This window comes from Amborella trichopoda, chromosome 10 (genome assembly GCF_054954075.1).
Source record: "Amborella trichopoda isolate Santa Cruz 75 chromosome 10, AtrichopodaSantaCruz75HAP2 v2.0, whole genome shotgun sequence".
Classification (NCBI taxonomy): Eukaryota; Viridiplantae; Streptophyta; class Magnoliopsida; order Amborellales; family Amborellaceae; genus Amborella; species Amborella trichopoda.
Genome location: NC_142345.1, coordinates 34,660,650 through 34,674,565, shown reverse-complemented (window position 1 = coordinate 34,674,565; position 13,916 = coordinate 34,660,650). Strand labels below are relative to the sequence as shown.

Below are 13,916 nucleotides of genomic sequence, written 5' to 3'. Positions count from 1 at the left end.
AGCTGTCGATTTTACTGGGCTTCTCTTGGTTAGATAAGTAGATGCGTGTTTATCGTTTTTCTTTTTCTTCTCTCTTTCGCCAACACCTTTATTAGAAAGAAAGTGAGGAAGTGGGGTTTTCATTAAAGCAAACCAAGTGGTTCCCCACTTACTTCTAAGTGGGGCCTTCTTAGTGATAGAAATGAGAGTTCATCTTTTGGTGAGAGAAAGGGGGAGCATCCCCTTTTTAAATAATTGTCATGGACCATGGTGTAGTGATGGACCATCAAGAAACCAATTTATTAATGTTTTTTATGTTGTTTAAAAAGAAATCATGCGTTATTTCTGAAATTATCTTCTTCTTTCTATATGTTCTTTTCTATATGGTTGATTTTGTTGTCCTTTTAATCGATTCTGCTTGTTTGTCTGCAAGGTGCTCAATCCGTCTCGAATATGCACCGAGTTCTATTGGCTCTTCCAACTGTCATTTTGTTTTTTTGGGTATCTCGTTTTTCTTTTGTCTCTAGAGAAGATCTGAGTTTTTTTTTGTTGCTCAAACATGCTTTATTGAAGCCTTGTGTTCTTGAGGCTCGTTCATTTGCCATTGCTTTAGCCTTCCCTCATTTGTTGTTTCTCTGTGCTTATTGATCAAGCAATTTGAGCATGACAACCACTGCTTTTACTAGCCATTTGTTGTTCCTTTGTGCTTGTTGATCAAGCACAAAGGAATCTGAGCTTGTTGTTCCTTTGTGCTTGTTGATCAAGCAATCTGAGCACGACAACTACTGCTGCTACTGGTCATACTACCACTTGAAGATCCAACCACTCATTTTCGCAACTAGTTTTCAAACTCCCGGGGCTCTCTTATAATATCTTGAGTTTGATGGCGAGTGTGAAAGGAAAGTATATATATTGTCTACCAAGTTAATATGAAAGGTGTATGTCACACCCAAGAATTTACAATACTATTATTCCTGAGATGTGACGGACAAAACATATATACATCTATTGATAGGACAGATTTACAGTGGCGAGGTCTTACATAGTAAATAAAGAAAGCTAGCACAACAACAGTATCTTCCAAGGTTGATCTTGACTAGCACTCAAAATGAATCCGTAGTTATCCTGAAAAAATGTTTACCATAGTTTGATGAGTTTGGCTACTCAGTAAGTGATCATCATAATCCTAAAAATAATCATGGATGAAAGATATCAATATTTTCCAAAATGAGATCTATTAACAGAAATGCATCAACAGTTTCACTTTCAATAAATGCATAATTTAAGTATAATCCGAGTAATTGAAATGCTTATAACACTTTTAACGGCAGTACAAAATTCAAAGGATTTCACAAAATACCCTATCCCAAGTAGGTCACCTATATACCCAATCAGCGTCCTGATGGGTCCACTTAATCCCTATCGGCGTCCCAGATAGGTCCACTTAATCCCTGCAGGTCCACTTATATATCACCGGCGTACCGGATGAGTCCACTTAATCCCTTCCGGCGTCCCAGATAGGTCCACTTATACCTCACCGGCGAACCGGATGAGTCCACTTGCATACTTAAATTATTTTTAAATCTCTTTAAACATTCGAAAATAGCAATATCATGTACTCAACATATCACTGAAACCATTAATATGAATTTCACTTAAACCATTAATAACAGTCACTCTCTATAATATTTCAAAAATAACCAATCAAATATTTTGGGCTCAAATTTAGAAAGGTAGCAGTTTGTAAAGGCATTCTAGCATAATTACCAATTTAATATGTATAGAAAAACTCTTATAAAAATTCAAGAATACGGAATTATCACAATTTATGGAATATCAATTCACAAATAAACATTTCACAACAATACTATAATCAATTGCAAAAATGTCAATTTTTAAATAATAAGGCAGTCATTTGCACATGAATTTTACAATGTCTAAATATTCAAAACAGTAGAAAGAAATATCACAATTTTACTAAAAGCAGAAATATCACATTTATTTCTACCAATAGACAAGAAAAATAAATAAATTTTTTTTTTCTAGTTTACAGCATTCAAAATTTCTAACCTAGATAAAATATCATAATTTTTATTAAAAAGATTATTTTTCAAGATAATGGGGTCACGTGCGCATAAAATTTATCGCGCCTAAAATTCATGATAATAAGCAGAAATAATTATTTCATTTCATTTTTAAAAAGAATGGATTATTTTTCGAGACAATGGAGTCACTTACACATAAAACTTATAAAATAAAGATCCTGGACGGAAATATCACTATTTATTAAAAACAGACTATTTTTCAGGAAGACGATGTCTCTTACCCACAATTATTTGAGAGGGAGCTTCCGATAAAAAAATTCGGTTCGAGAGAGAAGTTCACTGTGTTTCGACCAGAGAGAGAGATCTCAAAATTTTGTTTTAGGGTGGGAGTGCTCACATCCCCTATTTAAATTCTTATAACGTATTATTATATTATTTTATTACGCTCTACCTCATACCTGAGGTGTCGCGTTAAAAGTCTGCTTTTATCGTACAAAAACCACGTCCGCTAAAGGACGTTGCCAGCTGCAAGCAGCAGGAGGCAAAGTCAGGCAAAGCAAAAGTTAAACCAAAGTAAAAGTTTTGAAAATAGTGATGGTCCCCAAGGACTATCATACTCAATCAGACTATCACCTATTAAAAGCATCATTTCTCCCTTTTTTTTTTTTTTTTTGAAATTTTAGGATTGTTACAGTGTATATTATAGTCAGTATATATGTGAACGGTATAATATCTTGTATTTTATGGTAAGTTTGGGTATAGAATAGGTGCTTGCGATTTATTTTTATTATTGTTATATATATTTGACTATATAACATAAGCTTATATATTCATATTGATTAATAGACACTGAGTCTCTTCAGAGAAATCTGAAACTCTATAGCATTAGCGAGAAGTCAATGTTTCCTTGAACTCATGCACATCTTTCCTAATTTTATATAAAAGTTGCCATTTTATAAGAAACTAAATCCTAGAATGATAGAAGCAACTTAGAACTAGAAAAGGTGAAAAGAAGAGGCTTCATGTGGGTCTTTTCTTCTTTATAAAAAGGTATTTGTAGAGAGAAAAAATCAATGCATGCAAATATAGAGATAGAATCTTGCACCAGCATCGCGTGCATGTAAATATGAACATTTTATTCAATGTCTCCTTAAAAAAATTGACAAAGGATTTATGGAACAAACTGAAAAATACTTATGAAAGTATCTTCCAGCTAATATTTTTCTTGATTGGCAACTTTATAATCTTAAGATGACTGACGATGCTCCCTTTAAAAGGCAACTAAAGAAGTTTAATACCCTGATTAGTATATCGATGTCACTAGAATCTTAGTAGTGCAGAGTCTCTTGATTATGTTGTTTCAACACTTCCTACATAGGAGTCTAAGCGAATGTCTAGTTAAAATTCCTCCGAGAATGAATTTTTAGCATGTGGTAGATCAACAAAAAGACGTACAAAAAGAGTTCAATCAAGATCCAAGTCAAGAAGGTGTAAGAAAGTGAAGTGTTGAAGTTTAAGTCATGTAAAGAAATATTGTAAGACAGAAACAGAAAACCAGGAAGCTCTTAAATCCGGTCTTAATGAGAAGCAGAGTTCAAGTAAATCGCAAGAAAATCTATTAGAAGAAATATTCTTTGAAGGTGGAGAAGTTTCGTATAAAAATTGCGATGGAATTTTGCCTCATTGGCTACTTAATTCATGTGTATCATTTCACATGACTTCATATGGGAATGGTTTTATAAATATCAATCATGTAATAGAGGTATTGTTTCATAGAAACTAATGGCTCAATGGGATTACATGTACATTTTTCTAGGTTTTAGATATGTTCCAAGTCTTAGGAGTCTCTCATCTTTAGAAAAATTTGATGAGCAAGTTTCAAGTTTATTAGTGGTAATAGATTCCTGAAAAATTTCTAAAGGAACATTAGTGGTTACAAAATGAGAGTTAACAGGCAAGTTATATGACTTGTTAGAGATACAGTTTTAAGAGAGGCCAATACTGCAGATATAAGCTCCATCATGACATCCCATATGCGTTTAGGCCACATGAGCAGCTATGGACTCAAGGTACATCTTGATAAGGATCTTTTCCTTGGTTTAAGATCTCTCAATTTTGATTTCTATGCATCATGCTTGTTTAAAAAAATAAATTATACTTTGCTTTATCCAACACTAAGACTATTTTTTTTTCTGAAATTGATTCATTCAGACACATAAGAATCACCTAATGTCGCTTCTATTTTGTCATTTCTATTCATGATTTTTTGAGAAAGGTGTGGATTTGTATGCTAAAAAAGAAACCAAATGACTTAAATTTCAAGGCCTTGGTAGAAAATTCGAAAGGCAAGAGCATCAAATATTTAAAAACTTTTGAATTGAGAAAATTCCAAAGACCTAAAATTCCTTCTATGAGGCTTAATAACTACGTAATGTCTTTTGCTTACCCAACAGAAAAAATGGGCCAGTTTCTTATCATGAGTCATGTGGGCAAGTTTCTTATCATAACTCGTGTGGTCGATGAAAACATTCAAAGGAGAGCATCTATGGAAGAAGTGAAAAAAAAATACGAGACCTTATCAAATTGCTAGATGGCTAAAATGCAACTGGTTGTAGATAGGTCTTGAAAAAGAAGGGGTCCATGATGTTGATGAATGGTAAAGTTTATGCTCAAGAGTCGGGTATTGATGTTGATTTTTCTCTCCTATTTTATGTTTGACCACTATTAATGTTTCTTTGACTACGATTGTTGTTCTTGATTTAGAGTCAGAACAATTAGATGTGAAAACTATTTTCTTATATGGTGATTTAAAAAAAGAAATTTTTATGACTCAACCCGACGGATTTATTGAGGAAGGAAAAGAGAATCTAGTTGTAGGCTCAAGAAATTGTTGTATGGGTTGAAATATATTTGAAAAGAAAATCAATTATACAATTTGATTCTTTCATGGAGCTTTAAATTTCGTAGATGTGAAGCTAACAATTGTGTCTATTTTAGTGGTTATGATGATGAAGGCTTTATTATCATGATATTGTATGTCTATGGTGTGATTGTTGCAGGATAAAATAAAGAGAATATTACAATATTTAAGTTCAATTGAGTAGAGAATTTGAGATGAATGTTTGGGAGCTATTGATCGAATTCTTGGAATAAGTGTTCTTAAATACATAATGAACATAAAAATATTGTTAGCTAAAAAATAGTTATGTTGAGGGTTCGGTGGTGTTTTAATATGTGGAATACGAAACTAGTTAGAACGCCATTTCTTGTAATATGAAGTTGTCTATAAAACAATATCCTAGCACTGAAGCAGAGAAGACATAAACATCTCAAGTACCATATTCATCATTAGTAGGGAGCCTCATGTTTATTATGGTCAGCATTATGCCTCACAGTACAAATATGTGAGTTATGTGCAAATACATGGTAAATCCTGACCATGATTACTAGACTGTTGTGAAGTGGATTTGCCATTTTTTTAAAGGGAATAATGCTATTGTGATAGTGGAATGAATTTGAAATTTGCATGTCACATTGATGCTCATTTTGCAGGGAACTTTGATTCAAGAAGGTCAACTATCGGGTATGTTTTTCTTTTGGAGGTTCTGTAGTTAGTTGGTTATCGAAGTTAGATGTTATAGTGGCTATGTCTTCTGTAGAGGCTGTGTATGTCACTTATTTATGCATCTAAAGATGTAATTTGGTAAAACATGTTACTCGGTAAATTTCGAGTTGTGCAAGAAGATCTATCAATTTTTCCTTGGTGAGCTTTCTTTAGTCCTCAGGTAGGCATTCTAGGGTGAGAAAAAACCTTTTTTAGGGCTTGTGAGAGCAAACTTGTAAATACTTGTATTCTTCACGCTTGCATGGTACTTTGCTGATTAGTGGAAGAGAAATTTAAAATGAGGTGTTGATTGTTCTAGAATCACTGCTAAATGAATACAGCAAGCAAATTTTTTAGACATATGTGAGCTGCGTCCATTCTAAACAAAGGTGCTTCAATACCATATCAAGTTTTCTTTTACATGTTTTGATCACAATTAGCAGGAAGAGCTCTACTAATGCCATCACAGCTGAAAGTATTTCTGAAATGACTATGATTATCAGAGAACCATAATACAGCTTGTTTTCTAGTCAACATGGAATCCCTCGCAACAAGCAAATGTTTGGGGTGGAGAGGGTTATCAAGAACATAGATGAGAGACACCAAGAAAGTGGCATTTACAGAAAGAAATACAGTTAAGAAAGGAAGGTACTTCAACAAAATCAAATCAGTGCATAACAGTCGCTTTCTCTTTAGAAAACTGTAGAATTCCCCTATATTTTATACTTGAAACTGAATGGGTCTTTTGGTATTTGCAAGATTTTAGAACTACTCCAAAATTTCTTCTCTTCTAATGTAAACACAAAGCTGTAAAGCAACAAAGATTCCATTCGATGTAAAAAAAGTAGCCAAAAGAAAAATTCTCTTGCCATGTTTTTCCTTGGATGCCTTTCTTCCTTTCAAAGTCTTAGTTTTGGGGTGTTTTATATCACAATAAAGTAAAGTTAAATCAAACTTTCTACTGTTATCCAAAAGAAAACAGGCTCAAGACATTATTATGTTCTCACCTTTTCCTGTTTTAATGGGCACGTTTTATGGCCAAACCTTGAAACTCTACAACAGCTAATGGTGTGAAACAGAGAGGCATTACATCTTGTCTCATAAACTAGCAATAATTCATTAATGACCAACTTTGCAGAAACAAATTTGTCATCCAGATTAAAGAAACTAAAAAGCCACATATGATTTTCTCTGTAACTTGGTTACAGGAGAGAGAGAGAGAGAGAGAGAGAGAGAGAGAGAGAGAACCTGTTTCTATCATCAAGAATAGCCTGAGAGTCAACAATTAGAAGTTAATTGTTACAGCCAAGATACGTGGGCCTGCAACTATAGCTTGAGCCAACAGAAATCATGGCCTCAAGGAGCAACTTCAAGAACATTGAATGGGCAATTCAAGCTCTCCAAAATTCAGAAAACCTGAATTTACAGACGATCTCTTTCTATCACTGCCAAACCACTTCTAATTGCTATCAAGAAACAGAAACCTCATTGACCATTAACATATCAGATGAGAGAGAAAGCCACAATCATTTCTCTCTGCTTCTATCAGCCTTATCATCACCAAGAAAGAAAACACAGAATAGTGCTCTAAAAACCATGGAGTTTCATTGGGTTCAATGGGAAACTCCTGAGCAACTCAACAGTCTCTGTAAACTATTGGAGCCACCCTCAACACTGAGGCAGCTTGTGTTCCATAGAAACTCTCTGGACTCTGAATGGTTATCGAAATTTTCAGAGATGTTGGGAGAGAGCCGTGGGTTGAAAGAGATTATATTCTCAGAGTCACGAATTGGATGCACAGGAGCAACAATGCTTGCTTCTTCTTTGAAGAGGAATGAAAGCTTGGAAGAATTGCAGATATGGGATGATTCGATTGGGTCCAAAGGAGCAGAAGAGCTGTCAAAGATGATAGAGGTGAATTCTACCCTTAAACTTCTCATAATTCTTGATTCCCAATCTCTCACTGCAACTCCATTGATTTCAGCTGTGCTAGCTCGAAATAGATTGATTGAACTCCATGTTTGGAACAGAGAGAATAGAGAGAAAAACACGAAGGTAGTGGAGTTCATACCAGAGAACAGTGCTCTGAGAATTTACAGGCTAAATCTCTCTGGTTCTTGTAGAGTGGCTGGAGCTTTAGGCTATAATTCAACAGTTCGGTCACTTGACCTAACTGGAATTCAACTGAAGTCAAAGTGGGCAAAGGAGTTTCGAAATGTTTTGGAAGAAAACAGGAGCCTTAAACATATTAATCTATCAAAAACCAGATTGAAAGATAAAGGGGTTGTGTATATAGCAGCCGGGCTTTTCATGAACCAGAGTTTAGAGACATTAATTCTTGAGGGTAATATCTATGGTGGTATAGGGATTGAGCATCTGCTATGCCCATTGAGCCGGTTTTCTGCTACACAGAACCAGGCTAATCTTTCTCTTAAATGTTTGTTTCTTGGAGGTAAGAAAACAAATATCAATAGGGTAGGAATGGCTGCAATTTTGCGAATGTTGGCCACAAATCAGAGCTTGGTGAAATTGGGTATTTGTGAAGACACTAGCTTGAGAAGCCATGATTTTATCAGGGCTTTCAGGGCATTAGAAAGGAACACAACACTGAAATGCTTGTCTTTGAGAGGTTGCAGAGGGGTAGAGGGAGAGTCGCTGTTTCAGGCGATCATGGATACTTTGGAGGTCAATCCATGGATTGAAGACATTGATCTATCAGGGACTCCATTACAGAGCTATGGAAAAACCGAGGCCATCTATAAGAAGCTTGGCCAGAATGGAAGGATAGAATCAGAGGTGGGTCTTCTCCATGACATGCCAATGACAAAGCCTAAGAGTTGCAGGGTCTTCCTCTTTGGACAAGAGTTCGCAGGTAAGAGATAGAATCAGAAATTCTATTTCTAAAGAAAAAATTGAAGAAACCATCGGCCCAGTTTTTATAAATTGCTATTGCATTAAGAATTTCAGGAAAGTGACGGAGACAAGAATGCTATTCCTTCAACAGGAAAATTGCATTCACCATCCTCTAGTTCCTACTGAATACAATTATACCAAGAATTTGCAAGTAAAGAGTGAGAAAGAAGAAAAATCTATTTCATCAGAACAGAAATTGCAGAACCTATTCTCCCCCTTCTACCAAATACCTTTTGCATTTAGAACGTCCAATTTAAAGACAGCAGAGAAAACCCATTTCTTTGAAAGACAAAAGACAAAAAAAAAAAAAAAAAGACTGAAACCATCACCCAGTAATTAAAGACAACTGCATTAGGAACTTGCAGGAAAACGATAGTGAGAGAAAACAATTTATTTGTCAAAGAGAAAAAAAGCTGAGAATATCACCTAATTTTTATCCACTAGAAAGAGCTGAGAATATCACCTAATTTTTTTCCACTACCACACTAAGTCACTAACATTTCAATGGTTCATTTTCATTTTCACAGGTAAGACCACCCTCTGCAACTCTATGGTCAGTGCGTTCACAGGCTCCAAGCTTCCATATTTGGATCAGATCAAAACACTAGCAAACTCAATAGATCAAATCACAAGAACAGAGGGAGTAAAGATAAAAACTTTCAAAGATGATGATTCAGATATATCGATATGGGATGTTCCGGGCCAGCCCGAGTTCCATGCTTTCCATGACCTCATGTTTCCGAGCTCTAGTAGCCCATCCTTCTTCTTCATTGTCTCGAACCATTTTAGAAAACCCAACAACACAGAGAAAAAAACCCCACAAGAGATAGAAGAGGATTTGCTCTATTGGCTTAGATTCATAGTCTCAAACTCAAGGAGAAGATCAGAACCAGAAACCCAAGCTCTTCTGCCAAATGTCACCGTAATCCTTACCCACTCTGATAAAATCACTCAATCTTCATCAGAGTTCATACCCAATTTATTTCACAAACTTAGAGAGAAGTTCAAGAACTTCTTGGAACTTTACCCCATTGCTTTTACCGTGGATGCAAGGTCCTCAGGCTCCATTTCCAGGCTTGCAAAACACTTGAGGAAGACAAGCAAAACTGTAATTGAGAGAGCCCCGCATCTATATGAACTCTGTTACGATTTGCTTGATGCCTTGTCATGGTGGAGATCGGAAAACAATAGAAAACCTGTGATTAGATGGCCTGAATTCTCCGAATTATGCCAAAAAAGAATCCCATCACTCAGAATCCGATCAAGGCATGGCGACAGAGAGAGAATTGAGGCCAAGCGTCGAACCATGGCTCTCTCTCTCCATAATTTGGGAGAGATAATCACATTCGATGAATTGGGTGTCCTAATTTTGGATTGCTCTTGGTTTTCTAGCGAAGTGATTGGAAAATTGGTGAGGTTTGGCGGGAAAACTCAGAGCGCAGTAAGTAACAGTGGGTTCATAACTAGAAAAGAGTTGGAGAAAATTTTGGTGGGTCAAATTCCTTCAATTGGGGTGAGTGATTTAGTGAGAATGATGCTAAAATTGGAGCTCTGTTATGAGCAAGTGGCTGGAGATTTGAATTCTCCATTGTTAATTCCTGCTATGCTAGAGGAAGGGAGGGGGAAGTTGCAGAGATGGCCTTTTGTTTCACCGGAGAGTGTCTTTGTTGGAAGGCATTTGGAGTGTGATGAGTCAAGGCACATGTTTCTCACTCCTGCCTTTTTCCCTCGGTTGCAGGTAATTCGATCTCCTCTCTCTCTCTCTCTCTCTCTTGTTGCACATTTTCAAGTTCAAAGACTCTCAACACCATCACCATCACCATCACCATCCAATGGTGTGATGGTCGGTGGTTGACAGAGACAACACACTTTAAAAGTACAACCCAAATTCTGGGTCCCACTAAAACAAGACATCACCTTCCGTCCCTTGATTCGACAATGATTTACAAATGTTGCTCTAGATTATGCTCTTCTATACTTTGGTAGTCGGACTTTTTGTTCCAAACGTCTCGTTCCTTCTTTTTCCGAGTGTTTTAAATTTTGGATTAGTGGGAGGACGAGTTATTCACCCACAAATCCATGTTTGGTCGTTAGAATAATAGTTTGAATTTAATTTAGTATATATAAATTAAATAAAAAAAAAAAAAAGGTTTATGGGGTAAGGATTTAAGTTGAAATATTAGACAAATTTAAAAAAAAAAATTTATATATATATATATAAGAGGTGGGGTCTTGGGGAGAACCTAACTAGGGCCTCTAATATCCTAGAACTGATTCGGCCGAGTGCGATTCCAATTTATATTAGCAATCTAGATTAAAAATCATCGGGTTTTAAAACGCATCCTTTTCCACTAAAATAGCCTAATCATATAGTCATGGATTTTTTAAAGGTCCAACTTTATACAAACCGCACCCTATTGTCGTGCAGTGTCATACAGTGGATACTTCATAACATCGTTAAAGTACTTCCTTTTTTTCCCCTCTTATTGCCTCTTCTTTATCTTTAGAGCTTAGAGAAATTATATGGTACCACCATCATGATCATATAAAATCTATGATCACGAGTGTCATCACCATCCAATCAACTGATCAGATTGTGCGGGAGGGAAGAGTGGGACTCATCGTCCAAGTCATTTTATTCTATAGCAGGGCCCAGTCTCTCTCCAGCACCATCCAAACCTGGACAATGATGAAGCTCATGACCATAGGTTTCACATGATCACTAGGATCATGGGGTGAAAGAAATGGCCTGTCTTTCATGTAATGACATCGCCACCTTCTCTGTTTATATTCTAAAACCAGGTCCACCTCCACAACAAGATCATGGGAATAAACAGCCAGGCACAAAGCGCAGATTACAATCTCGAGAAATACCTAATCTCCATAGCCATCGACGGCGTGAACATCAGAGTCGAGCTCGGTGGCCCCCTAGCCCACTTTGTAGACATCCTAGCCTGCTCCACCAAGTCCACTTCTGAAATCTTAAGGATCATGCAGCAACTCATAATCCCCAGCATCCACAAGCTCTCCCATGGTGTAATTCTTAGAGAAAGTGTGATAAGGACGCAGTGCATTACAGACCTCACCCCTCCAAGATATAGAAAAACTCAGTATTTCCCCTTAAACCAGCTCAAACAAACCCTCCTCACTGTACCAGCTGATAACTTGTATAGTTACCAACATACATGGAGCTCTGTCTCGGAAAATAGCAGAGTTGTTTTGAGTTCCGGCTTTGATTTCGCCAGAGACCTTCTTTCTGATGAGGATTTTCGACAGGTCTTGCAAACTAGGTATCATGACCTTCATAACTTAGCTCTCGAACTTGAAATTCCAGATGAAAATAAGCCCCCCCCTCCAGAAAAAAACATCCAAGAGGGCCGCGATGAATCCGTGGATCCAACTATTTCAGGCATAGCAAAGGGGGTGGAGGCAGTGCTACAAAGGCTGAAGGTGATTGAACAAGAGATCAGAGACATCAAGACAGAGATCCAAGGGCTCAGATACTACGAACACCGGATACTCACAGAGCTGGGCCGGAAAATAGACAGCCTCGTGAACTACAGTGCCAACCTAGAGGAGCGCAAGGTGCCACAACTCTTCTATATAGTAGAAGCCATAGGCAATGGAAACAGATACACGAAGCGGCTAGTGACTTCGCTCTTTGCTGGAATGACCCGTCTGCGACTGCATTTCTTCTGCGAGTTCCGTCGTGAGATGCACGTAGTGGACGGGCAGCCTGGGTGTGACCTCCTTCGAGTTGACAGTCAGACAATCCAAGCCTTAGTACCCTACCTCTCAGGATTCATGAAACTGTTGACCTTTGCGTTAAAAATTGGTGCTCATTTTGCAGCAGGGTTAGGGGAAATGATACCTGACTTAAGCAAAGAGGTTGCGCATATGATCACGGGTTCGGCACTTGGTGGTGGCGGGGGCACTGGAGCAGCTGCCCTTGCTGCAGGGGCAGTGGGGATGGCTGCGATGGGAGCAAGAAGGGAAAGGAGGGATATTAATGGCGATACGAGGGCCGTGAGACAGTGGGTGGTGGACTTGTTGAGGAGTCAGGGGTGTTTAGGGGGGAAGGAGATAGGGGAGAAGTTTGGGTTGTGGAGAGTGAGGTATAGAGATGATGGGAGGATTGCTTGGATATGTAGGAGGCATATGGAAGTAAGGGGTTATGATATTGTAGAGGTGCCTGTTTAGGTTGGCCTAAACAACTCATCTGGTAACTCTATGTGGTGAGCACATGTAGTACCATAACCAAGTATGTCCCTATAAGTGTTTGTTTTCCATTACTGCCTTTGCTAAACTGTTGCACAAGATGTCCCTATAAGTGTTCGTTATTTATATTGTCTACGCTGATGGCCTTAAGAGTGTTGGTCCCTAATATCTTGTGTGCCAAAATGTTCATTATTACATATATCTGAGAAGGACATCAGTGCAAATTTACATTCTGTTTTGATGAATAAGCCCATTTCACTGCTCCACTCAATTTGATATAGCTTCATGCATAATGCCGTCGCCTTCTTGAATAGGAATAACCCCAATCCTATGCTCTGCTTATTTGACGGTTGAGCATAATTTGGCCCACTCCAACTGTTACGATATGATGAGATTTAGATCAAGATCTCACTTTAAACCTTACTTGAATATATTATCAAATACTTCACATGAAAATCACCCCAATCACGTAAGAATCATAAGTATATATCTATAATAAAAGTTTCTCAAATATATATTCAAATTCACAATTTATTATCGTCTATTTCATGCTCTATTATGGTCATCAAACACACCAAGATGGACAAATATAAATATGGAACGAACTCACCAATAGGTCGGCTTGTAGAGATCAAGTAAATCCACACCTTTAAAGCATCATAAGCAATGCCAAACCTTACTGCACGAATGAATTAGTAGCATTTATGAATTAATAGCAATGTAGAGAAAGAAAGCAATCGAGAGAAGTGATGGAGCAAAATGACTTTACAATAGATAATTAGGGTATCCCTTGCAAGGCTATGGATAGGGATGCGGTGCAAGGCACCTCTAACCCTACCTCCATGGCTATGGATGGGGATGCGGTGCAAAGCACCTCTAATCCTACCTCCATGTATATAAGACTTCAACGGTTAGAAAAGAAGAGTGGAGGGCTTTTAGAGAACGTGGAATGAAAGTGATGAAGTAAAAAGAATATTTTAGTTATTAAAAAAAAATCTCATTTATTTCAAAACTGCCCCTAAGGACATGGAGAAAACCACGCTCAACACCAACTAGTCATGAGCTAGTCGTGTATCTCTTCCCCATGAAGATGGTGAATCTTTGCCCGGCCCAATTTACCCCATTCCTGAACAATACCAATTCTGTGACATATTTAC

At 37.4% G+C, this 13,916-nt stretch overlaps 1 protein-coding gene across 1 annotated transcript; it reads left to right on the top strand.

Moving 5' to 3' along the window:
* Positions 1 to 5,576: 5,576 nt before the first annotated feature.
* On the top strand, positions 5,577 to 12,983 carry LOC18446628 (tornado 1). Its single transcript, XM_088849595.1, has 3 exons — positions 5,577 to 8,500; positions 9,069 to 10,279; positions 11,344 to 12,983. The coding sequence occupies exons 1-3, from the start codon at positions 6,979 to 6,981 to the stop codon at positions 12,739 to 12,741; spliced, it is 4,131 nt and encodes a 1,376-aa protein (XP_088705721.1). The 5' UTR covers positions 5,577 to 6,978; the 3' UTR covers positions 12,742 to 12,983.
* Positions 12,984 to 13,916: the final 933 nt, after the last annotated feature.

Bases quoted from the DNA above. Each gene is read 5' to 3' on its own strand.
- LOC18446628 (XM_088849595.1), top strand. From the start codon at position 6,979: ATGGCCTCAAGGAGCAACTTCAAGAACATTGAATGGGCAATTCAAGCT. The intron at 8,501-9,068 runs GTAAGAGATAGA...TCATTTTCACAG, and splicing joins CTTTGGACAAGAGTTCGCAG to GTAAGACCACCCTCTGCAAC. The intron at 10,280-11,343 runs GTAATTCGATCT...TTCTAAAACCAG, and splicing joins CCTTTTTCCCTCGGTTGCAG to GTCCACCTCCACAACAAGAT.